The sequence below is a fragment of the Athene cunicularia genome (genome assembly GCF_003259725.1).
Source record: "Athene cunicularia isolate RWA chromosome 21 unlocalized genomic scaffold, athCun1 chr21_part1, whole genome shotgun sequence".
Taxonomy (NCBI): domain Eukaryota; kingdom Metazoa; phylum Chordata; class Aves; order Strigiformes; family Strigidae; genus Athene; species Athene cunicularia.
In genome coordinates, this window is record NW_020799127.1 from 2,895,012 (window position 1) to 2,920,441 (window position 25,430).

The window sequence follows — 25,430 nt, forward strand, 5'->3', positions numbered from 1 at the left end:
ATCAGTTGTATACTGGCATCTGGTGATAGGAATGATGCACAACAATTTGCTTTCCCTTTCTTAATTTAACATCATCCTGTAACACAGAGCTATTCAAATAGTGTCAGGACCTTCAAGCTGTACTGAACTTTACAGTATTTCACTAGTTTTCGTGTCCTGACAGTGTTCTCATCTGTTCCTGAATGCTTTTTTGTGATATACTGCCACTTTACATTGTTCTTCTATGAGACAAAGTGCTTCCCGCTTCAGACAGTGCAGGCCTATAGCTATTACAAGCTCTTTGTAAAGTAACTGATATTACTGTATATTCCCATATATCTTTATCTATATATAAACCATATATGCATGATTTTTTTAATAGATGCTATATTCCTTAAGCAATACTTTTAATATCATCTGTAGTTCCAGTGTAACCCTTTTCCTGACCTCTTCTCCTTTCCTTCCACTTCTTTCTTTTATATCTATGCTGAAATCTTCTCTGCTATATTCAATTGCCTTTAAGCTTGCCTCAAAATCAGCTTTTGTCAGATACAGGCTTTGATAAATGCCTATTTGACCATGCCTATTATACACTTAACCCATAGATTACTGCCCTGTTGCCTGCCCCAAGTTGTCCTCATATTGTGATTTGTGTATTACCAGAACTTTATGGAGCCAAACTGCATTGCAAAACTCTTTCCATAAGGACAAAATCTTTTATGGGTACAGGAGAAAACTCTGAAGAGGTGGTAGAGGGAAGAAAAGTAATCAAGTACACCTGATTTTGCCTGTCATAAAAGAAAACAAAGCAAAAGCCATCACCAAATCAGTTTATTGGGTAAAAAGAAGACAGATGCAATGCAGAAATTTAAGAAGATGATTTAAGGAAATTAAAATTGAAGGAGATTTTTAAAAATCTTTGCAAGCAATAAGAGATAGGAATCAAGAAAGGAAAGCAAGAAATGGAATTTTACATCAATCTTAGGAAATTTACTATCTTTTTCAGACCTTTGTTTCCAGATTGGAATGCTATCGCCCTACCCCAGAATGCTAAGAATACTGTTCCATGGAATCCCTCTTGCAGATGGCACCAGGTCACTTTTATACCATGATCCTCTAATCGTTTCTTGTACAGCAGTCCATCATCTCTTAGCACATCAAATTCACAGGTCAAAATGAAAGCCTCGGGAAGCTGAGCAATAACACTGTCTTCAGCTATCAGCGGGGAAAAAACAGTGTCAAACACAGGCTTGACCAGTGTATAGATTTCTTCTGAGAATGGATGTGTTGTACTTGGTTTGTAACCTCTAGTTTTAAACTCATGAGGGATATAGTCAGGATTCACCCATTTCTGATACTTCAGTTGCAAATCTTCTGGAATATGACTGTGTTTAGACACTGCTTCTATGATTGACATGTCTCTATTAAGATACTTCAAACCAAGAGCAAGGGTTCGTTGCTTTAACAAAATGGGGACTCCCTTATTCTGCTGATAAGAAGGCAAATTAAAGTTTATACTCTGGAGAAAAGGGTATATTAGGATTTGTGCTCTCAGCTTTGGGAGATCTCTTCTGTTCACCAGTGCCTGGGCAACAGCAGCAGTGAGTGTACCTCCACTACTGTCTCCACAGATGATAATGCGAGAAGGGTCTACTCCATAATCGTGTGCAGTCCTCATAAAGTGTATGGTGGCAGTGAGGCAGTCCTCAAACTGGGTTGGATATGGATGCTCAGGAGCTAAGCGATACCTAAATAGGAGTGAAAGTGTTTTACCATAGTCATATTGAGTGACTGGTCCCACTGTCTTTTCGTTCATATATTTCTTTCTGAAGACAGGAAAATGTTCTAGGATTATAATTACAGCAATAGAATTTATTATCATTATCACTTTTGATATATTATTTGCTACTATTGTTAATGTTTGGGGGAGTCAGTATACTGTTACATCTTTGCAAAATACTTCTTTACCTATCTTTTAGGTGATTGAAGGCACATGCTGAGTTACTGCAGAATTAGGTGGCAAGGCAAGCATGTATGAATAAATTATCAGCAGGTCTAGTTAGAAACTGAAGTGATCGTTTGTGGGTTTTTTTCTCAGCAAATTCTTACAGAATATGAGCATAGAAAATTGATAAGGAAAATATGAAAGGTTTTCAGTGGTTACAAACAGAGTCAATAAGAGTTAATGGTTCTTCAAGTATTTTAGGGTGTAAATAGTAATTAGTGCCACTTTAATCAATTTCTCAGATCTCAGCTCTTTTCCTGAACTTTTAGAAACTGGTTCTTTTAAAAATGCATTACAGCTCATCAGAAAAGTATTTGGAATGTTTATCTCCAGTTCATTGCAAGTTAAATGTGAATATCCCCTCCTTGTTTTTCGGAACTACTGCTAAAATGAATATTTAGTAGTCTAGGCAACTGTGCTTTTAGCAGAAACAGTTACGCTTCAAACATTGTTGGCTTTCAACTTAAGGTGATTTGGACACAGCTTTAGGAAAGAAAAACATACTTACCGCTTAGTGGTGGCCATAAATTATAAAATTATTATAATGGTTTTGTTTGGAAATAAGCAAGTGGGGATTGACTAATTCTTCCTAGAAGTAATTAGTGCTGTTGAAATGCATGTGATCATTAAATATAAGCACTGTATGCACTTCACGAGGAGGTTGTGGTGACTATGCATGAAAGAGTTACAAACCTAGAAGGAGGCACGAATGTCTGTCGTGTCTGAACCGATTCCACTTACCCAACAGACACAACCACGGAATTGCTTTTTCTAGCAAAATAGCGGCATGTTCTTTCATAGGCCCCTGTAAAACAAAACATTTCAATGGAATCACAGCTTGCTTTAAAAATAAGTTGAATGAAAATATTCTGAAATTCTTATCTCTATTCTGTGGTTAATGCTACACTGCAATTCTTTTATTGTAGCATGGTCTAATCTGGACATAGCTCACAATTTCATTACATCTGTGAGAATCTTCTTGCCAGTAAGAAACCTGGAATTTACATCAATGCATTGTTTCAGTCTCCTCTTTGAAAAGTGAATAGAAAGCACCGTTACTGCCTCTTCTAAAGTGGTATAGAAGATGAGAAGTTATTTTAAAAAACCCCACAAAATCATAAAAAAACCCTCCTAAATCTAGCACAAGAATTTTTCTTGTGCATGAATCACCATCTAATCTCTTACGCCTTTCCATTTTAAATGCCCAAATGTTTTTTTTCTTGTTCTGCAACTATAAAGTCACACAGCAGTATACACACATACACTCGTTTGCACAAACATGTACAAACATTGAGTTCTTTAAAATAAGAAATACAATTCTAATGAGATTTTGAACTTTTGTCAAGGCATGATGGAGAAGAAGGAAAAAAACAGGTATTATAAATGATCAGAGAATCAAAGTTCTGTCTACACAACCTCTATAAAGACAATTCAACGTGACACCTACTGAATGTAAATAAAATAATTCTGCTGTCCTGCAATTAATTTTGGTTTGCTTAACCTACTGACCCTTCTTGTTATTTTAGAAATACCATATCAGATCAGAAACTACATAGTATTTCTAGTTATAGCTAATATTATTTACTTACGAATGCTTCCAAACAGTCCAACTCCTCCATGAAAGTAAATAATTCCTCTACTTTGGCCAGTGGTTGGTATTTTTGGCTGGTAAATTCTTACTTTAACCTTTTCAAACCTTAAATCTTTGATAAAAAGATGTTTATCTTCTAATGGTGGTATTCCATCCATCATAATCCTGAGGAACTGGACCTCTGAGGTGATACCTACTTTTTCCAAAAGTCTTCCCTGTTAATAAAGGGAAAGAAACTACAGATTAGTGCACATTTCCATGGAGACTGATCATGAAAAATTTAAAATTCTGTGGTCAATTCAAACTTTATCTACTGATGGTTCTTAAAATGAAGTGGCCAGTTATGATGATGATTTAGATACATCTTCATTGTAACATAATGCCTACCAAAATTTTAAATTCAAAGCGCAGTAGATTTGACAGGAATGCATGAATTTATCTTCTGTAGCCACCTTGTGTCCATGCTGCCCCAAATGCAAGGCCTTTGAGCCTGTGGGTAAGCCTGCCTGAGAGCTGCTTTCACAGAAGCTCAGTAACTTCGCTCAGTAATACCATCTTGCATCCCTGGCAAAAATGTTACCAGTATTATCTAGCAGAATATAGGATTAGTTTTGGTGGTAATTCCCAGATTATATTAGAAGTGTTAGATGAGAGCACGGTGTTTTTCAAATTATTTCATTCTTTGGTGGTGAAATCCTGGTTTAGTTTTTATCAGTAGGAAAAAAAATCAAACTATTAATAGTAGATAAAAGAAGGTGTCAATTATTTCAACTTGTCAGGTGTTTAAGTAGCCATGTGCTTGAACAAAATAAAGAGAAAGCAGTTACAGCGTTTTAAACTTTAGCTCTGGATGCAGAAATGTGGCTAATACTTCCATTTCCCAAACTCATGCTACTTTTTTAACTTGTAGAAAAAAATCTCTGTAGCATCTACCTCAGCTGGCTTCCTGAACAAGAATAGCTTTGAACCTTTACTTGATCTTCTCACAGCTCAGCGATTCTTACTTAAACACTGAGGCTGAAGATTCTTATGTTACTCTGAGCTAGTCTACTTTTGGATGCATCTGGATGGCTTTAAGCTGTTTCAGTTATAGTCTGCTCTAGTCTATTCCTGTCCAGGATGGAAAATATGAGGCAGTATTGCTGTATTTCTACTATATTGGATTAAATTTTGTACTTTTCTTCTTCAGCAGTAGAATTCTCTAATGAGTAATTTAATTTGTTGTGTTGCTGTTATTCATGTATATTCATTTAAAAAAGAATTGCATATACAAAGCTATAGGCTGCACGTATCTTAAAACCCCACAGTAAGTCTTGTGGCTTTCCCCTCACATTTCATGGATGTCATGCAGCTCAATAATGTGGTCCTGTTAAATTTGAAGTAGGTACCCTGTTTTAGGCCATCTGAATAGCTGATCCCATATGTAAGAAGGATTATCTTGTGGCCAAATTTTAGTCTGATCCTGATTCCTTCTACAAAATTATGTCCATGGGAAGATAATTTTGTTTCTTTAATCCCCCAATTCCCTTTGGTATTTTTTTTCCTTTCACTAATACTTTTGCAACAGTAAAGGTTAAACCTGTAATTAACTGTACTATTTGTATATAATACAGGGATCATCTTTGCCTTGGAAATACTAAAAAAATAAAAGGAGTCCTTATCAACTGCTGTGTTTAGTGTTGCCAGTCTGCTATCTCATGTTTGTCAAACCTGCGATAGTTTCATGAGTCAGCTTTCATACAGATTGGTATTTATTTAGCGTTTAGCTGTTCACTGTTAACTGTGAATATCTTCTATGGATCACCTCCAACAACGTACAGTTATGGCAGACACCCGTAATTAGTAGCATCACACATAATCTTCATAGTTTCTGTTAATATGCAAATGAAAATCTAATCTTCTGTTGTTTTACATTGTACAGTTCCTGTGAATAGAAGTTCTACAAGAACCAGCAGAATTTGTATTTTGCCTTTGTTTTCTGATTCAAGTAAATTTTTTTAATATATATGCTCCCTCGAGATGAAGTATTGGTTTTTGGCATACAGTTTCTGGAAAAAAGTGATCCCTTGCATGACAGCTGCAGGACCAGGCTATGTGTACATAAAGGTACACTTAGAGTACAGCTAGACTATGCATCACTGACTTCTTTATTACTTTCAGGATCTTCACATTCATAAAGCTTGTTCTTTTGCAGGTGATTACCCAAGTCAGTCAAACATGACCTACACTTTGACATTTGTAAATAAGTGCAACTGCTTAGTAGTGTAATTTGTAGACTGCTATTTGGACAGTTTGGTTATATATTGATTAAGGATCTTCTAACACTACAGCTGACATGACAGCTTGAAAATTAATAAAGACTCACAGGCAGCATAAGACAGTCAAAATATGGGACTAGAGAACTGCAACCTTGTTTGAAGTGTTTAACTCAGCCACTGCGGTCACGCTAAATGCAACAGTGTCTGGCATTCACAGTCAGATACTGAAAAATCGATCCCACTGGCAACAACCAGCATGGAGATTTCCACACACAAGGAGAAAAGCTGTGTAAAAGCTGAGTTAGCTTAGAAGTGGGAGTCCAGATACATGTTCAAGCGAAGGACTAGGGCCTGCAGCAACATGCACATAGTAATGTCTGTGGGAGGGTTATGTGAAAGCTCTTAAAGTCCTTTGTCCTCTTTACACAGGTACAAAGGCCTACCATATATGCCCCGGAACTCATCTGAATTGCACTTTGTGCCAGCCCTCTACCTAAACCATTACTAGAATAAACTGGGTACAAGAAGCTTACAGAAATATTAACGCAGTAGGCAGCATAGTTTAATCAGCCCCTCTATTTCCCAGACAGTATCAGTCCTAAGTCCACTGGCGATTGTTTAGCTTTACTGATATTTCAATTTTTCCTCTTATAGACTGAACATTAGATGAAAAAATAAAGGATGAGTTAGTAGATTTTTTCGGTGAAGAAGTTTTATTAACAGTAAGATCTAACTGTTTTTATTTAAGTATATCCTTATAGGTGAATGCAGGCATTTCTTCATAGAATCTGTTAGTTTGGGCACAGCTACTTCAAACTGGTTTGTCTCCAGTGACTTCACATGCATCTCTTATCACTTCTGAATGGATATGCTAGAAAACTTTCATTTTCCCTGCAGTTTTGACATCATGGGTTGTCATTCCTTGAAAGGCTTTGGCTAATTTTGCATAAGTAATTGGCCTAACAGCCATACCAAGAGTTGCTAAGTGACTCCAACTTTACTTGCACTTAAACTTTTGTATAACCATACATTAATATGCTTATCTTTCTGCTCCTTTGAGGTGATATGGTACAGTGCTTCTGCTTGGCCTCTCACTGGCCGGCAGAAAGGATACAAAATTATAACACAGGAAGTTAAAAACTACGTTCATCATCAGCAAATTTCTAAATACCGTAGTTTAGCATTTTACATATGAATTACACAAAGGTAAAACTTTGATGGATAAAGAGTATTCATATAGTGTTTTGAAAATGTGGAAGTACACATATTGTATAATATAGGAAAAAATATAGTAGGAAAAAATTAACTTGACTTCTATTACTATCCTATCGCAGTGCATTGCTTTACTATCGCAGCAGTGTTCAGGTCTGGGTGGGGCACTTCTCAAGAGGCACAATGACTCATGTTCTTAAGCACTTACTGGCTGACTTGAAACAAAACTTAATAATCTATGTAGCAGGGAAAAAGGAAGAAATAATAGCACTAGAACATGGAATTCAAGTAAAATGTAATGTGCAAGCCAAAGGAACTGAAGGGTTTTTTTCACAATTTAAACAACTAAAAGAAAAGCTTTATCAAAGTATCACAGAAGAAGTGTTTTTAAAATGACAGAGGCAACAATTAATTCGGGAAATGATAATTGATGAAACAGAAAGACAAGTGGAAGTCACATTTTAGTTCTGAAAAGAAACAAGGATGAAACACAAGGGAAGATCAAAAATATGCCAAAAACAATGACACAGAAAGGCAGCTTTAATCTTATGTGTGCTATCTCAAAACAGAAAGTCATATTGAAAGGCAAAAGATTATGAATGTGACAGCTGTCTTTCAGATGGCTCAGAAGTGGAGTGATACAGTTATAGAAGAGAACTGAGATCACAGACATCTTTGGTTCCTCATTTTCTAACTAAGCACTGTTATACAGAGCAGAAGTTCCACATATACAGTGCAGTAAGCTTCTTAAACCTTCCAGCAGTGCATTGAGGTAACAGGATTAAAAAGTTAAAGCATAGGCCATCAGAAAAAAATGGGAATTACACACTCTGCAGAATTTTATTTTTCCATATTGTTACCTTTGGTGCTGTATAGCAAGCAGCAGTCTATTATACCCAGCTGAGCTGAAGGTATCTGCAGTGGTGCTCACATCACCAAATTAATCCAGTTGCATGTTTGCAATATATTTAAACATTGATTCTAAAAAAAGTCTCACCAATCCATTACCCTTCTATCAGAAATTACATTCAAAACTCCAGCTTTAATCAAGTTTTACTTACCAGACCAAACCCGAAATTCATGATGTAATGAAAAATGTAAAGCTTTTGGCGCTGACTAAATCCATGAGGGATTTCTGCCTTGGGATGTTCATAATAGAATGGCATTGCCACAAAAACAGTCAAAACAGCAAGAAAAATTGCTAGGAGGAGTTCCATCTCCCTGTGCTGTTAGGAGCCAAATGGAAGAACCAGCTGTGGCTTCCTTCCCCTTCTGACTTTTGAAGGATTTCTGAAGTTAAAGGCACACGATTAGCAATTCTCTTCATATCGCATCATCCAGCTTTTAAAAATGCCAGTAGGAAGATGAAAACATGTGGCAATCGAACCATACAATTAAACAGACAGTAACAATTAGTCATGGGAGAGGCTTGCATAAGCAGTTTTTCATACTTGGAGCTAACATGTTTTGGGTCTGTGCCCATCACCATAGAACCAGTGCTTGATGTAGCATTTGTAGCGTCAGTGTTATGAGAAGAGAAAAACTTGTTATGTCTCTCCTTATTTCTTGAATACATTCAAGTCTGTATTATTTCTGAGTTTCTGCAAGTTCCCATAGAGCAGGTTTTCTTAGTAATCTTCTTCAGAGCTGCTCAGTTTCTCGATTTATCATTCACATGCACCTTACTTCTTCAGAGTTTTAGTGAAATCAATGTTTCAGTGTCGCAAATACATTTCACCACCTTTGATGACTGATTTTGTACACTGCTAGTTAATGCATCTTTGAGTATAATGGAACCTGCTGTCATTCCAGGTAGAAATATAATTCCAGCTGATGAAAAGTAGACTTGGACTTCATGGTTTCAGTGCTAGTAGCAATGACTATAGACATCAGCAGCCTGTTCATTTCTCTGTACCCTGTGGTGAGCTTTAGGATCTGTGCCTTCCTCTGGAACTAACATAATTTCATTAGAGATAAGATTTAACCTGAAACAAAAAATTTGTAAAGCAAAGCTTTTTCTGTTCATATAATGTCACCTTTGGGAACAGTGTCTTTTTACCAGTCTGCTCAAATCATGAAGACAACAGATTATAACTCTGAAAAGTAGCAGTATGGGTAAAATGAGTGTCTAAAATTTTTCCTTTTAAAAAAAAAAAGAATGCAAGGGATAAGCTGACCTTGAGATGCATATTAAAATGGAACTTAAACACACAGAACTCCAGAGCTTTAGAGTGCACAATCCATGACCTGCATAGGAAAGAAGACTTCAGCCTTGATTCATGATTTTAGGAACTGTTTGTTAATTGTTTAGAATAAACAGAAGGAACTCCATTTTCAAGTCTGGTGCTATGCTCTCTAAGAAGCTGTTTCTGTGTTCTGCTCCCTCTACCCAAATCGTTTCTTCATTGTATCCAACAACCCCTTGCAGACTTTAATTTCTCAATGTCCCTGTTCTCTCTCCCTCCCTTGCCAGAAGGTTGTTTACATGCAAAGTATAAAATCAGGTTCCTTTTTGTTTGTTCTTCCTTGTGGCCCTTGATACAGTCTCCCGGCTAGATAAGGGATGTTGATAATAGGCGTGTTGCCTGGTGATTGGGACACTCTCTTGGCAAATGGAAGTGGTGAATTCAAGCTCTTCAGGACCGAGGTTGTATAGGGTTCACCTTTCTTAGACAGGATCACTAGGAAATCCTGTAACACAACACATGGCTGCAGCTCCCTTTAGCTTTAAATAGTGAAAGTAACCAGCTTTTGGTAAACTGTGCTGTCCCAATGAGTTAAGTGTGATCTAAGTATGCTTATCAGATTTGGCCTCTTTGGGGATCTAAGAAGTCTTCTGACACTTGTGACAGATCCTTTGTACTAAGGTTCTCACCACCTGTTGTTCATCTGTTTTGTAAATCTTTTTGGTGCCAGTCCTTGGGGGAGCCAGTTTACCAAGAGCTGGTAGGTCTTGGACTCTTTTGGGCATGTTAATGAGGTGCAGACATCACAGCACCCCCACCAACCCCAGAGGCTCCACACAAACACTGGATGTGCTGGTATCAGCTGTAGAAGAAACAAACTAGTTGGTCCCTGAAGTAATAAACTGGTTTTTTCCTTTGGGCATTGCAGATACACAGAGTAATACTTACTGTTTTATAAACATAAACTGAGCAATTTACAAGCTTGCTTGAGTCCTAGAATGGAGAAACATTCCCTAAATAATCTTTCAAATGTATGCTTTCCCCAGCTTCTGATTTTTTTAAACGTAACCTCTTGCTTCTGTAGGATAGACCAGAGGAATTGGTCCCTGAGGCCAAAATCTCATTTTCTGCTATCCCAGGCACTCCTTTTATTATTAACTTCCAGCGAACAGCTAAATGTCAGTGCCTGAACTCTTGTCAATACTGGGCTGGCATCCTTGAGCTTTTTCTCTGTTGTGTAGCTGCACATGCTAGGGGAGGCAGAGACAGTTGCAAGGCAGTCTGCAGGTGGTCCCAGGAAGTCTCTGCCTGTCCCTGAATCATGGTGCTGATTAGGTGGGAACTAGGTACTCACCTGCTTTAGACTCAGATGCACAAGTGTGAGTGGGTGCCTGTACTGGCATACTGGGAAAAGTTCCGGAGAGAAGGTGCTGCTTGACCCAAGAAACTGCTTTCGAGTTCTGCGGAGCGTGAGAGCCATCTGGTGCTTCGAGTCTGAACTGGAAAACCCACCTAGCCCAGCCAGGTCCTCCCCAGCTACTCTGCTGCCATGAGCTGTAAGCGTGTGTGCAAAGCTCTGACAAGATCTATCAATGGCTTATTTTGTGCAGTCACTTGTGTGTGCACACTTGTACCTATGTGTATTTCTCTGTATGCATAATGCTTTGTGGAAAGGCATCAGTGTCCATAATTCTGTAGGTGCACTGCAAGTTTGTCATTGTGTTTTAAGTAGTTGAAAACAAATTCCACACTTTAGAAACTATAAAATGTCTTGAAGTGAACAAACATTCTATCTTAGCAGTGCAAGACACATAGCAGATCTGTAATTAATTAAATTAGGGGACAGGAACTTCCATGGAGACAATTAGATCTTGTGACTTTCTAAATTTCAGAAAATAATGGGAGTCACTGCTAAAAAAGGAATAATTTTTTTCAGCACTTGCTGTTCTCTACTCATCCATCTGCACTACCATGGTTATAACCCTCAATCCAGGTTAAAATGTATGTGTTCAAGGCATCCTAAAATTCTGCTGACATATTATAAAGATAAATTTGTTTATATTTGTCATAAAGTAAGACCTAAAGATAAAGGACCATGGAAGAATCTCAGAAGTAGATCAGTGTAGAGTTTGACATTGGCCCATAAATGAGATGAAAAGAAAACAAGTATTGGATTGATGAACTGACAAGTATAATACATGCTGCACTGAATGATGTGTGTATGTGTGTAAAATCGTATGAGATCATATGGGATCACCTCATAACTTGAAACACACAAAGTGGAATTGTAAGGACATCCTCAGTTCTGGCACTTCAAACCATCTCTGTACCTGCAAAGAATCATCAAAAGAACAAGTCTGGTATGTAAGATGCAAAGAAGAGTGATACATGAATAAAAATTATCTTAAATAAAGGTAAGCCTGATGACTCTCACAGGTTTGACGGAAGTTTATGAAGTCATGCCCAAACTAACTTTAAGCCAGTTTGCTCATGTACAGATTAACAGCACAGCCGTGGCAGAACAGACATGGATTGATTGCTCAAATGTACAGCTTTTTGCATAGCTTTTACAGCAGATACCAACCTGCTGGCCTAGCTTCAGCTACCAGCATGTAAACCAATAAACCAACCTTCACCTTGAGATCAGAAACCAAAATGAATCCCCAATTTCACATCAGGTTGCATAACCGAGGCAAATCCTATAATCCTCCAACAGTGGAACATTTATCAAGTTCACTCCTGGAAGACTGTCTTTGCTTAAAGAGTAAATTGCTAATACCTGCAATAGGAAACACGAAACAAAATATCTGTTGTGTCAGCAGAGCATGAAGAAACATAATTTCATTTTGCTGAGAGGGACTGGAGCACAAGGATTCATGAGTAACAACTTGTTGCTCCAGAGATTTGTAACTGCTAACTTGTCGCAGTGTTTAATTAAAGTGGTGACAAGTGAAGAATTTAACCCACCATTTTCTTCCTACTCACAGTTTGGCTGGCAGAGAATGAACATAAGTACTAACCTCTTTCCACACTTGTGTGTGCATAGGTATTACAAGTACAAGGTAGTTGCATAACGATGATGAAACGGTTTACAATTCCTAGGCATTGTGTGGCCAACTATTCTGACATGCAATGGCAATTACCTTGCCATCTGTGTTTAGCAAAGGTGGATCTGTCCTAATAAAGTAAAGATGAGCTGAAATTATTTTTATTTCCTTTGTGTTTTGGATATTTGCAGAAAGTATCTTGGTGGCTTAAATGCTGTTTACATACTTTCTCCCTAAATTCTGCCTAAACAAGTTCATTATTTGATGACAAAAAGGCAAAAAACACTCTGTCTTCCCTGAATAGAGCCCAGTGCTTCTCAGAAAGGAACTTTATGGAATATAATTTAGAGGACATTCAGTTATGTTTGTGCAGTTCTCCTTCACTGCATCTGTGTTGCCAGTCTCGGATACTTACAGGTAGCCACCTCATACAGCTCACATTTCTGTACCTCTCTTCTGTGGCAGCCATTTCCCTTTAAAAGCAGAATTGTAAGTACAGCCAATTCCCTCCTTCAGATTTTACAACCAAGTAAAGTCTGATGATGATGATTACTACTCATCTCAGAAGTACTGGAAGTATCTTCAATCTCCATAGGCACTGAGGGGACATTTTAACTGTGCTGTTATGCTGATTTTGTGTGTATTATGTGGATATGGATATGCACATTGCTGGTTACTTATATATTGCATGCTTCAAAATGTTTTGCTATGGTAAGTTTTTATTCTTTGACATAAGAACAAAAATTCTTACACATGAGAACAGCAAAACAAGCATTCCAATTAATGGTATAATTAATAAATATGAGAAATAAAATAATGTTATAGTAAATAATAAATATAATTAATAATCATAATAAATGAGACAAAAATTACATCATAATCCCAAGTAAGAGAAACTGAGAATCAGAATTTGGCAGACAATTCTAATCTTATTATTTCTTGCCTAAATGCTAATGTACAAATAGCTAATAAATAGTTAATTGAAACACATTCTATCTGCATACCAGTTCTCTGTATTCTAGAAAAGAAAAATTTAATAGGCTTTTATAAAGTTTACAGTGAGGTTCACCATTTTACTTGATGACGGAAAAGAGAAAATACCATAACCAAAAAATCCCAGTGCACAGTGGAAGCCTTCTTCCATGTGATGCCAGGTCACTTTTACATTGTTGTCCTCTAACCGTTTCTTGTACAAAAGTCCGTCATCTCTGAGCACATCATGCTCACAGGTAATTATACAAGTATCAGGTAGGTGGCAAAAAACAGCATCTTCTGCTATCAGTGGGGAAAATCTTGTCTGAAACAGTTCTTTTGTTGCTTCATGGACTTGGGGTGAAAATGAAGCGGGTAATGGTGGCTTATAGTCCAGTTTAAATATCTCTGGGATAAGATCTGGATTTATCCATTTCTTGTATTTCAAATTAATACTCTCAGGAACATGAGAGCCTGCCAAAATAGCTCCCTTCATAGAGCAATCCCTATTCAAGTACTTCAGAATAAAACGGACTGTACGTTCCTGGGACAAGAAGGCAGTGAAAGCATTTTTCTGGTGAGATGGCAGATTAAAGTTAAGTGATTGGAGAAATGGGTAGATCAGTACCTGGGCACGTATCTTTGGGAGATCTCCTCTGTTTACCAGTTCTTGGCAAACACTAGCAGTATAAGTGCCCCCTACACTATCCCCACAAGCAATAATCCGATCAGGATCCACCCCGTAGTTTTCCGCAGTCTTCAAAAAGTGTACAGTAGCAGTGAGACAGTCCAAACTTTGGGCTGGATACTTATGCTCAGGAGATAAATGATACCTGAAATGTCCAAAAGACAGCCGTTATTACAAATACAGCTATCTGTAAATTGCTTGAATGTGTCAGATTAAATGCATCCCATGCATTTGCAAAAACTCACCAAAAACAGTATTATTACTTAGGGAGTTTGAGGGATGATTTTAAAGAGTAAATAACAAGTCTAAATATAATATATATTTTTCTAAACTGCATGGACCACTGCTTCCTTTTAAAGATGCTTTGTTTATGGAAAATAGCTGATGGTATGAAGAAACTTTAATTTCCAACAAAGTCTCCCATGAAAAAATTAATTAGTAAAGGATTTTATTAAGTTGGGAGGAATTGGTTTTGAGAATGAATTGCATATTTCCTATCTTGTCTGGGTAAGTCACGATGCGTTCAAAGTGACTCTGAAATAAGATATTGATATACTTTTGTTCCCTGGTTATTAGGATGTTTACTCTATGAATCCATTTAATTAATTTCACAGAATGGTGAAAAACCTGAAAAGCAGAAGCAGTATGCCTCAGCAGATAGTGATGGGTTAAACGAGAATGCCTGCACTGTTACCTTTGTGGTATTTATTTTTTCCTTACTAATCTTCTCCAGAAAGCCTCAAGACCATTCTGAATACAGAGAATAAAGAACCATGGCTGTTAAAAATGTAGTCTCAGAGCAGTCTTCTACGTCATTGGAATCAAATTACTCCACAAACTTGTCTGGGTATCTGACTGTTATGCCTGCCTTGCTTTTCATCATATGAAAGTAAGTTGTTAGTGAAGAAATAAACAAAGAGATTGGTATTTTAACATCACTCCTCTGTAATTCACTTGTTCCAATTAATAAAATAAATGAAAGAATTGTCTACAGGAAACTATTTTGTCACCACAGTACATTTACTGTATTGTGTTTTATAATATATATTATTAAAATATTATTTTTATATTAAAGTGTAATAATAATATACAACACTCTAATAGTATATAATAATACATTAATTAGTGTTCCCAGTGTAAAAAGCTGAGGAGCCAGAACTTGGCTGGGTCTTGTGGGTAAGCCGAATTGACTCATACATATATGCAAGGTCAGTCCAAGTGAGAGGACTGCAACTTCCCGGCCGGCGTGAACTTTAATCTCAGGCAGGTGCACTCGGATCAGGAATTGTGTAAATGTGTGGCTTTGTATCATGTGGGTGATGGGACCGCCCTGCTCAAACCCTCATGCTCTTAAATTATGCTGGAATAAACCTCCGTGATCAGTGGTTGCTGTATTTTGATGGGGAAGCTGTTCTGGTTTGCTTCAGCGTGCAGAACTTTAAATAAGTCTAATATTAAAACCTGAAATGGGGAAGCCATCTTATAATTCCTTATTCCCAAACAAAGGTAATGATTTTTGTGGTGATAATGCTGTAAAATGAACAAATCCCTTTGTTTTTCTGAAAATAGTTGGCATACATATTACTGTAGTTAAACTTCATAAACTTGTATCAGGTATTTCTCATTGTCATTTCATGGCACATGCTTGCTCACACATATCAGCAACCTAGGGGTAGACTACACGAGAGCTCAGTTTCTTTCCTTATATCCAAGGAGATGTAAGGACAGAATGGGCATTGTTCGAGGGGTAGGGGGGATGTAAGGGGGGAAAGCAGCGGAACTACCTAATTCTGGGTGTAGCACTGGGTGGAGCTCACTTACCCGACAGACACAACCACTGAATCAGATGTTCTGGCTATGTACCGGCATATTCTTTCGTGACTTCCTGAAGAACAAATGTTGTTAATATAACTAATATAATACTTGAAGCAGTATTGTCCCTTATTTTTTTATTACATATTGCCATGAGTGTGGGCCCCTTGCCTAGTTAGTGAGCTACCCAAGTTTTCTCTAGGATAAAAATAATCTTGACCTTTGATCATCAGGACACACTGTAAAGTTCATACATCTAGAGAGATTGTTGAGATGTAAGGAAAAAAAAAAGGAACTATTCTTATTCTGATTATTACCATTAGGTAAGGGGCAATGATTTTAAACTGAAAGAGAGTAGAATTAGATTGGATATAAGGAAGACATTTTTCACGGTGAGGGTGGTGAGACACTGGAACAGGTTGCCCAGGACAGGATGCCCCGTCATTAAAAGTGTTGCAAGTCAGGTTGGATGGGGCTTTGAGGAACCTGATCTAGTGGAAGGTGTCCCTGCCTGTGGCAAGATGGCTGGAACTAGATGATCTTTAAGGTCCCTTCCAACTCCAACTTTTCTATGACTATTACACACAATGCTTAGAGAGGTTGTAAGGAAGATTGCTTGAGATCTTTGTAAAAGATTATTTTAAGTGACCGTGAGTCTAAGACTGACTTAGTCATATCATTTTGCTGTGGAAATGCTAAGTGTAGTACTATAGCTGAGTCTAAATAAATATTGTATTTGAAGCAGAGATTTGACTATTTTCTGAAGAATTAAGGGTGCAGCTGATATGCCCCCTGTGAAATCACTGTATTTCTGTGTGGCTAATTGAGGCAGAAATCTAAGGCATCCAAATTGTGTCATAGTAAATTGTGTAATTATATAATCATTCCATGGTAAGGTTGTGGGCAGAAATATGCCTCTTTTAATGTATTTAAAGATATATCGAGTTTCCCTTCAACCTTAATTCTGAATTTGCTGCATTTAGAAGATTTGCTCAATGTGTTCTTTCAATTACAGAATTCTAACACCATTTAATATGTGTGCAAGTCTACTGCCTGTAGAAACAATATCTTTTAGAACTTTTTAAATTGCATGTTTGTAATTATCTGCTTTCTCTAATAAATTGGAAAAAAAAAGACAGTATAACTAAATGCATTATGGACACGTTTTAAAATGGCTGGTATAGGCCAGTTGAATTGCCATGAGCACTCTTTATAGAAGTCCCAATAATCATGCTGCAGTTAGAGATCAAAGGAATGAATGCAGGTTTTAATAACTTCTGTCAGGTTTTCAGACAAAAAAAAAAAAAAAAAATTTCTTTAGCGGCCCCCCTTACTGTAAGGAATATATATGCCATAAAAGTGCCATATCCTCTAAAAAATAATTGAGATACTAAATAAGGGCAGATTAGAGAGTTTAGAAAGTAAAAAAAAACCACATTAAATGCTTTCTACCTCTCAAACTAATCTTCAGTCACTTCTTAGGTTCAGGCGAGTTTTTTAAAGATACATAGTTAATCATCCTAAATAATCATATTTTCTCTTTCAGTTCCTTACTGATGCTTCCAAACATCCCGCATCCTCCATGGAAGAAGATGACTCCTCTCCGTTTGCTTGCAGATGGTACTCTTGGGAGGTAAATCCTCACTGGCACCTCATCAAAATGCAGATCCTTTATGAAGAGCTCTGAATCCCTGAATGCTGGCAGTCCATCAACAACCAACCTTATAAGTATGTGCTCCTCAAAGATACCCAGACTTTCTAAGTTCTTTGCCTAGATAGATATAACAAGAAAAATGAGAAATAGTATAGGGAATTCAAGTCTTCCCACTCTATAAAGACCACAAGCTACCTTTTTCTATATTATATTTGGGATAATTGTATTGGTTATTTGCCACTTTATAGGATTACTACAAACAACTTCAGTGGCTTTGTGATTTCAGTTATGAAAGTGAAAATATACTTCTTCATGATCTGAGGGACTATTGTTTCTGGAAGAATGTTGTAATACTTGTTCCATGAAATGTGTTATGTAAATGCCTTCTAATTTTTGTGATCTGGATTTGCCACAAGTAACATCAGACATTTACATAGGTATGGAAGTTAGGAGACATGAGGCCTGAGGCTCCTTTTCTAATCAGTGAAGAGAAAGGCATTTCTTGAGGATGGTTCCAATTTCAGATGTGTGAAGTCATGCCCTGGAGATGTCTTTTCATCTCCATTGATTATAAAGGGAGGTTGTGTACTTCAGATGCCTCAGCTAAAGTATTTAAGGTTAGGTGAGATGAAAAAGTCCCTAGCATGACAGCGTTTAGTATACTGGGAGGAAAAGACTCATCCCAGTTTGTGTGAAAGATTTGGTAACTTACTGGTCTTGGGTCATCTCTATGTCACAGGGTCAGTGAGAACAAGCTCTAAGAAAATCATTAGTGCCTACGAAGGGCTGCTGGTTTAAATGAAGGACTGATGAAAATGCTTCTGAATCTTATCTCCTTCTCCATCAGTGAAACTGTTGCTTTTATCAAGATCTCACAGGTATTCATGAAATGGCTCTGCAGTCAGTTTCTTACATCCAACCAGGGAAAACAAATATTCTGAAGACAGGGGTGGTTTGTTAAATCTGTCAAAACATTTTCTTATCCAAGGCCAGTCAACTGCTGCTGATTAAGATAGCCTGAAGATCACACTGGAATCCTCCTTTATTTTGAATACGTGTTGGAACGGATACATTGTCTTCTAGGGACATTTCCCTTCCCATTAAATGGTGACTTAATTGCCCTTATGAACTATTATAATTCATTCTTCTGGAATCAGAATGATAATCGTCACAAGCAATTTGCAAATTGTATTGTTCTCTTATGAGCAACAGAAATCTCCATGTACGCTGCTGTATCAAAGCCTTATAAACTAATGGCTAGCCATGCTTTTGTAAATTGTTCTTTTCAGCCTTGTGTATCTGGCCTTTAATTTAGATCTGCTCCATCTGTCTCTGAGACGATTCCAATATTGGCCTTAAATATTAATTTTGCTGTGAAAGAATGCCAGAGAAAGACAAAGAGGCAGAATTTTCTTAGGTGCATGATCCCAGCTATCATGTACATATGAAGCCAAATTTCACATCCTTCAAGCATGTTTCAACACCCAAAACCTCACCAAGGCCTTTCTCAAACAACACAGATTCTTTCTTCCTAATAATCTAGACCAGACTGCAGTAAACAGTTAGGCAAGGAGTAATAAAAGAAGCAACCATGAGCTGTGGAAGAGAGTGAAGATCATTTAGAAACAAAGATGGGAACCCAGCCCAGAGATGATATGGAGTTTTTAATAACTGGCACAACTGCCACCCATGCTCAGGGTGTTTTAAGTCCCAGTTCCTAGAGACAAATGAATAGCTACATTTCTTCCCTTACATTTGAAAACTCACATTTTTAGGTACCCTGGTGAAGGGGAAAATGAATATAAGAGCCAAAGCAATCATGGCAGAAACCACAGGGTCAATATAACCTTCCCCAAACATCAATTTTCAAAAACTTTCATGACTCTTAAGTCAGTCTTTTCATCAGAGTTATGATTGTGGAATGGTTAAAGTTACAGAACTGCCATACTGTGTTTATTTAATCTCATCTGTACTTTTAATATTTGAGTTTTTACAGAGCATTTAGATGACAGATAGTAATATATATGATCAGAGCATTCTATCTAAATATCCTCTTTCCTTTCCTTATCTCAGGAGGTCCTGGTCAAAGAGGAATCTTCACATTCGGGGAACACACTGTCATGAGGGAGGATGGGGAATTTGGTATGTATTCTGTTGAAAAACTTCTTGATCAATAATTACAAAATACTTCAGAACCAATAACAATACACTCAAAAAATAAAAGGTGTGACTATTCCTAGACAGATGTGGTCAGTGTTAGTAGGTGAAACATATTATGTAAGCCAGGTTCTAAAATGTGTATATGTGTCAGAAAAAGAGGACCAGATCAGCATGTGAGCGTACCTTTTCCTGTGAAATAGGGTCTTTGAAAAACTATTTGCTGGAACACCTAAATTCTGGCACAAACTGGCTTTTTTTGTGGAAGATCATATGGGGACCAGATTTTTACTTTAAAAAATAATTGTGTAATCACATACCAACTAGCAAAAGACACTCAATTGGAGCTTCCTGGACTTTAAGACTATATTAGACAGTCTTTCTGTCAGTCACTTTGAAGTGTTATCTTTGCCAGCTGAAATAATTATCATCAATGGTTTCTATCACAGTGCAATATGCACAGTTAGTCTAAATGCAGATCTGTATGAATAGATTAAAACAAAAGCTAGGATGTGAGCTAGGAGGCTTTCTCTCTTCTCTTCCCTTTGGGATTGTCATTATGACAGAGTATGTGGATAGATGCAGCAGGAGCATCATCTGTATGACACCAGTGCTGTAGAAGGTACACATTTAACTGTTGATGAAGTTTTCTAAGACATATTGCAAGTAAGGTGGAAGGAAAGAGGAAAAGATTGTCCTGTATTGCAGAAAAAAAGAGGTCTTTACTGCCACATACAGTACAAACAGATACATCACTGGCACAAGAAGAGCAGCATTCATCAGAATGAGCAGGATATGTTCATTGACATGTGCAATGCACAAAGCATCATGCAGTTTATAAGAAACCTATGAAGTCCTCTCTATGAGGACTGCTTCTGTGAGCATAAACATAAACCTAGAAACTCACCAAAAGTACCAACACATGTCTAAAGGTTTTCAAAGGAAAACTGGGTATTGAATGGATTCAGTACATAGTAGATAGTGAAATGCATCTTTAAAACTATCCAGAAAAGGAAGCTGAAATTTCTGGAGCATATTGTCAATGAAGATAGAGTATGTACTATTGCATAACAGCCACTTAGAAGCTGTAAAAGCACACAAAAATAATCACCTGAAAGAATCTTTTCATCCAAGTATAGAAACATAGAGACCTTAATAACATACAGTCATATTATCATATTATGGTCATATTATTATATTAGATTTATACATAGGTTAACATGAAAAGCAGTGTGGGATATGTAAGGATAGCAGATTCTTCTTTCATGCCAGACAGTGCAGAAAGATATGTGGGGCCTAAGCCATTGGAGAACCAGGGACAATTACTGGAGTTGGTGAATGCTGCTATGTAAATTCAAGCAACTCATATAAATCTTTAATGGATTATAGTGCCCTCAGTCACCTTTCAGTATGTGGGCCTTATTTACTGTGTTCATTATGTATAACTAGAGGATTAGAGAATGCCTTTACTTGAGATGGTCTCCGTACCACTCTGTACTTAATGAAACCACTCTGTGATTTTCCTGCAGGCTTTCTTTTGACACGTTATGTGCCAGACATGACAGGGCTTAGGCTGCTCTTATGTACTCCTGTTGCCTTCTTTGAAAGCTTTTTGGGCAAAAGCTGTTTCTTTCTCTGATGGCAAAGCACACAGCACAGTGAGCCTGGCTTACACGTACTTAAATAATAAGTGATAACAGGTCTAGCTGAACCAGCTTTGGCCAGGAGGTTAGATGAGATGACCTCTGGCAGTGCCTTCCAACCTACATGATTCTGATATTTAACTAAGACAGAGAAGTTCAGTCACTGTGGAAATAAGAACAGAATCACAGGCAAGAAAATTACTGCAGATAGTTCCAAATGTAGGAAATTACCTTAAATATATCAAAGAGCATTGAGATACAGAAGGTTTGGTTATTATTATTCACGTAAATGATATCCACAGCCGCCCTGACATCCACAGGACCAATCATTTCATTATAGAAGACAATCAAATTACAGTTGTGGCAAAAGAATGCATATCACAGTATTTAAAAGAATTCATCTCATACTGGCTGCTTTTATATACAGTAATAGAATACCAAATCAAACTTTGACCTTTATCTTTAAATCTGCATTACTGTGTGGTTCCTATTACACATAGCTGCAATATTTAGATGCATATCTTCATAGTTCTGCTCAAGTTTTTCCTTTCCTGAAAATCACAATATCACAGAGCACAATAAACTCACCAGAATTTCCATCAGAGTATATAAGTAATGATATAAGCGGAGCTTTGCTGGCTGGTCAACATCAGGAGGAATCTCTGCCTTGAAGGAGTCATGATAAGTTGCAGTTAAAACCAGTAATACAAAAGCAACAAGAATGCCTGCAATTAGAGCCAGAGCATAAAAGGTTTCCATTTTTCTTTGGTGGGAATAATTTATTAGAGAACTGGTTGATATGATCTGTCAATATATATATATATCCTCCAGACTGACTCCACAGAGAAGTAATTTGCATACCAAAATTCCTCCACCCTCCTCCTACGGATAAGGCTGCCAGATGCTAGAAGCTTACAAACATCCGGCTATTACAACTTTATTTGGCATGGTCAAAGTTAATACATAGAAGACTCACATCCAGGAAGTGTCATTGTTTTCTATATTCCAAAATTGCAAATTAATCTTCTTTTTTTTTTTTAAAAAAAAATCTGTTTTAATTGTATTCTGCTTTTGGGGCCTGAAAAGCTATGTGTGATTTTTTGCAGGTGTACTAGTTAGTTGACTTCTAGTTATGAACCTGTGGAAGACTAGCAATGCTGAACTCCAGTCTCCATGGTCAGGAACTGTAAAGGTTCTGCTCTTGGAATAGGTCTGAAATGTGATTCTAAGGTTTTTTGCTTAATGCTGATCTTTTTTTTCCCTACTGTGTTGCTGAAGCAGACTGCTGGCCAGAACAGTTAGAACAGACATTCTGAAGAAAGTCTAAAGGAATTTTGCTTTTAGAGATTCATACCGAGCTGTCAGTGATTTGGAAGCTCCCTACCCGACTGTGCAGCCAGGGTCTCTGGGCTTGCCAAGGGTCCAGTGGTATCAGAGAGAATTTTCCCTTGACTTGGAGAACTTTGGCCTTAACCCTCTAGTCTGATTCATTCTAAAGAAAGGATTTTGATGTCTTCACAACTTCATAGTTTGATGGTTTTTTGTCAAGACAGCTCTAGTTATCCTTTGTTGTAATTTAAGCTGTGGTTAGACCACATGGCTGCCCAAATGCTTCTACCAACAGAGGTGATGATAGCGAAGGAATGAGTGCCCAGGTGCAACTCCATGTACTTCTGTCTGGACAAAACTTGTTTGATAAAAGTAAAAACTGAACAAACATCAGCTCAGCTTGACATAATCTGTACAACCTATGCTTATCCCCTGAACACTCTGAAATATTTCTTTATCCCCACTAATCTCCCAGATATTCCATTTTAAAACCCTTATAAAAGCTTGTAATTGTGGTCATAGAAGAGAAGTACTCCTTTTCATTAGCCATAAGATTCTGCATTTGGCTAACAAATCTGTAGTGGTATTCACTCAGAAAGTGGGATCTTGACTAAAAAAAGGTGAGTCCTTTCTTGTTTTTCTTATACCCTTAAAAGATGCAGAAGAAATATATCTGCTTAGAAAAATCTCATTTATGTAAAATGTGCTTTACAGGAAAGAGTGTGAAACTTTAATGTAAATTGGTCAATAGAGTACACAAATATTTAAGTGTGTGCAGTGAGAGTAAACAACATGCTTCATAAGAGATAAACTACCAGATTCTAAGAGTGACTAGACTTTATTCTTAAGAGAATAGGTCTAACTGTTAACTTCAGTGGAACTCAGCAAGTACAACCGATTGAATTATGTGGTTTACAAGATAAATAAACAAAAAGGTGTTGAGGGTAAGAAACTCATGAAATGCATGTAAATTATACCATGGTACTCTCAGCTTAACTCAGCAGGCCTGGAATTTGTGATTGTAGTAGGCAACTTTCCAATACTGACTCAGATTATTTGACTAAGCTGGGGAATAATTGATCTCTTCCTTTACTGCCAGGGTGCAGGACACTTAACTGAGCCCCTCCCAACTTCCTACTCCATCCAGACCTGTGGGGATACACTAACTTGAATGATTTTAAAAAAACCCAACAACAGATAAAGCAAAAATTAAGGCTACTTTTATATTCTGAGAAGGAATATCTAGGTTGGGGTTTAATCAGTTTTACTAATCCATCCTAAAATTAATAGGTTTTAAGTTCTGAATGTCCCCATATAAACATACTTTTAAATATGAGAAGTGAAATTTCAAAGACTTTTTTTTAAATTAATGTTTAATTGTCTTTGTGGTGGATTTAAACACTCCACTGATACTATCATCTGAGGAGATCATGGAATATCCAGATTTCCTCTCATAAAAGCTGGATGTCAAAATACCGGTTACCTTCTGCCAAATCATTTAGAAGCTCCCAATATACATGAGTTTTTTCCCATGATATCAAGTCTTTCAGACCAGCAATGAGGCATCTAATGAGAGATTGGAGGGGACGCAGGAGTCCTATGAAAACGGGTTCTTGGGTGGGTCGGTTGGTTTAGGAGAATTTTTTTTTAATCAAATAGTATTGGACAAAGTTTAATTAGAGGGCAGGGATGAGTGTTCTGAAAAAACACCTCTGTTAATTATTTTACAGGTCAGCTTCTAGGAATCACCTGGATGTACTCATGCTACTGTTATAGCAGATCTTTCTTTCTCCAAAGAATCAGCTGATCTCACTGCCCTGTGCCATTGTGCATATCAGGAAAGATAAAATAACTTTTTTTAAAAGCCTGGAGTCCTCAGAAATGAGTTAAAGGATCAGCTGGCCTTTGGAAGCCCCATGTTGTTTACCCCATGTATCATTTGCCCCAGTGTCCTTCTCCAGAACTGCTTTTCCCTCAAAAAGATTAGTCCATACCAGTTTGTAGGGGTAATGGCAGTAATTCAGCAAGAATGAGCAAACTGAGTTTCTGCCAGCAGTGGGTAAAGATCTAGAAACATCCAGATAAATTATTAAAAATCCAAACCTTATCCTTGCTCAGACCATCATCAGAATGCTGTGGGTTCTGTTTGAATGAAGAACCCCCAGCATCGCTCTGTGCCTTCTCTTAGCTCAACTGAATCTCTCCAGAGATCTTATTTTCCCATCATAATTTATAATGTGATCTTATTCTCACACATCAGTTCATGCACCTAAAGCTGATTCATCCTAGCCTTCCAACCAGAAAGGTGTGCCTGTAACAACAGCATTCTCTTTGTAACATTCCCCCTCTTTTTGGCTTCCTTTCTAGAATTATCAAGTTTGAAGAGGCTTATGACAGGTAGAGGACTTATGTACTGGAGAACCACTAGCTCTGGAAAGAAATTATAGCTGAATGTAATGAATTCTTGTTAGAAAAGATTCATAGAACCTTTTATCTAGCGATTTTTTTCCTAAGCTAGTTTACAATCTTCCAGTGCAAACTTATTACAGGCATTAGCCTGCTGTTCTGTTTTTGTCAAAATCCATATCACGTTGGTTTAGTAGGATTTCAGTTCAGACTCTTGAAACAATAAGCTTCTCTAATTCTGAGGGCTTTATGGACTTAAGTCTCCTGTTGTCCTGATTCTTTGCGTGTCTTAAAAGTTTTGTCAGGACTGAGGAATTAGTCAGAAGGAATGGTAAATACTGACTGGCATAGAAGTGAGGTAAATGTACTGAAGAGAACATAGGATGAGTCAATCGGTTTAACAAAATGTAGTCACTCCATTCCTGTTTACATGTGGTATTTTTTCGCTGTTCTCTCTTCCAATATGAAGAAGCAGGGTAACAGATTGAGAC

General features: G+C 37.3%; 3 protein-coding genes across 4 annotated transcripts in view; 1 reads left to right on the forward strand and 2 right to left on the reverse strand.

Annotated features, from left to right (window-relative positions):
• Window positions 1–949: 949 nt before the first annotated feature.
• LOC113487886 (arylacetamide deacetylase-like 4) lies at window positions 950–8,262 on the reverse strand. Its single transcript, XM_026862811.1, has 4 exons — window positions 8,107–8,262; window positions 3,574–3,790; window positions 2,726–2,789; window positions 950–1,727 (listed from the first exon to the last, which is right to left on the reverse strand). The coding sequence occupies exons 1-4, from the start codon at window positions 8,260–8,262 to the stop codon at window positions 950–952; spliced, it is 1,215 nt and encodes a 404-aa protein (XP_026718612.1).
• Window positions 8,263–13,311: 5,049 nt separating this feature from the next.
• Window positions 13,312–22,075, reverse strand: LOC113487885 (arylacetamide deacetylase-like 4). Its single transcript, XM_026862809.1, has 4 exons — window positions 21,793–22,075; window positions 17,305–17,521; window positions 15,760–15,823; window positions 13,312–14,083 (listed from the first exon to the last, which is right to left on the reverse strand). Exons 1-4 carry the CDS (start codon window positions 21,961–21,963, stop codon window positions 13,312–13,314), a joined length of 1,224 nt encoding a protein of 407 aa, XP_026718610.1. The 5' UTR covers window positions 21,964–22,075.
• The window catches only part of DHRS3 (dehydrogenase/reductase 3), a 47,469-nt gene continuing 39,403 nt past the window's right edge, over window positions 17,365–25,430 (forward strand). Inside the window, exons 1-2 of one of the 2 annotated variants that reach the window (XM_026862814.1) lie at window positions 17,365–17,478; window positions 19,478–19,546. The gene's annotated coding sequence lies outside the window, so the exon portion shown is untranslated. Of the gene's footprint in view, window positions 17,479–19,477; window positions 19,547–23,068; window positions 23,154–25,430 lie in introns of those variants that run through there. The other variant, XM_026862815.1, reaches the window with a different exon arrangement.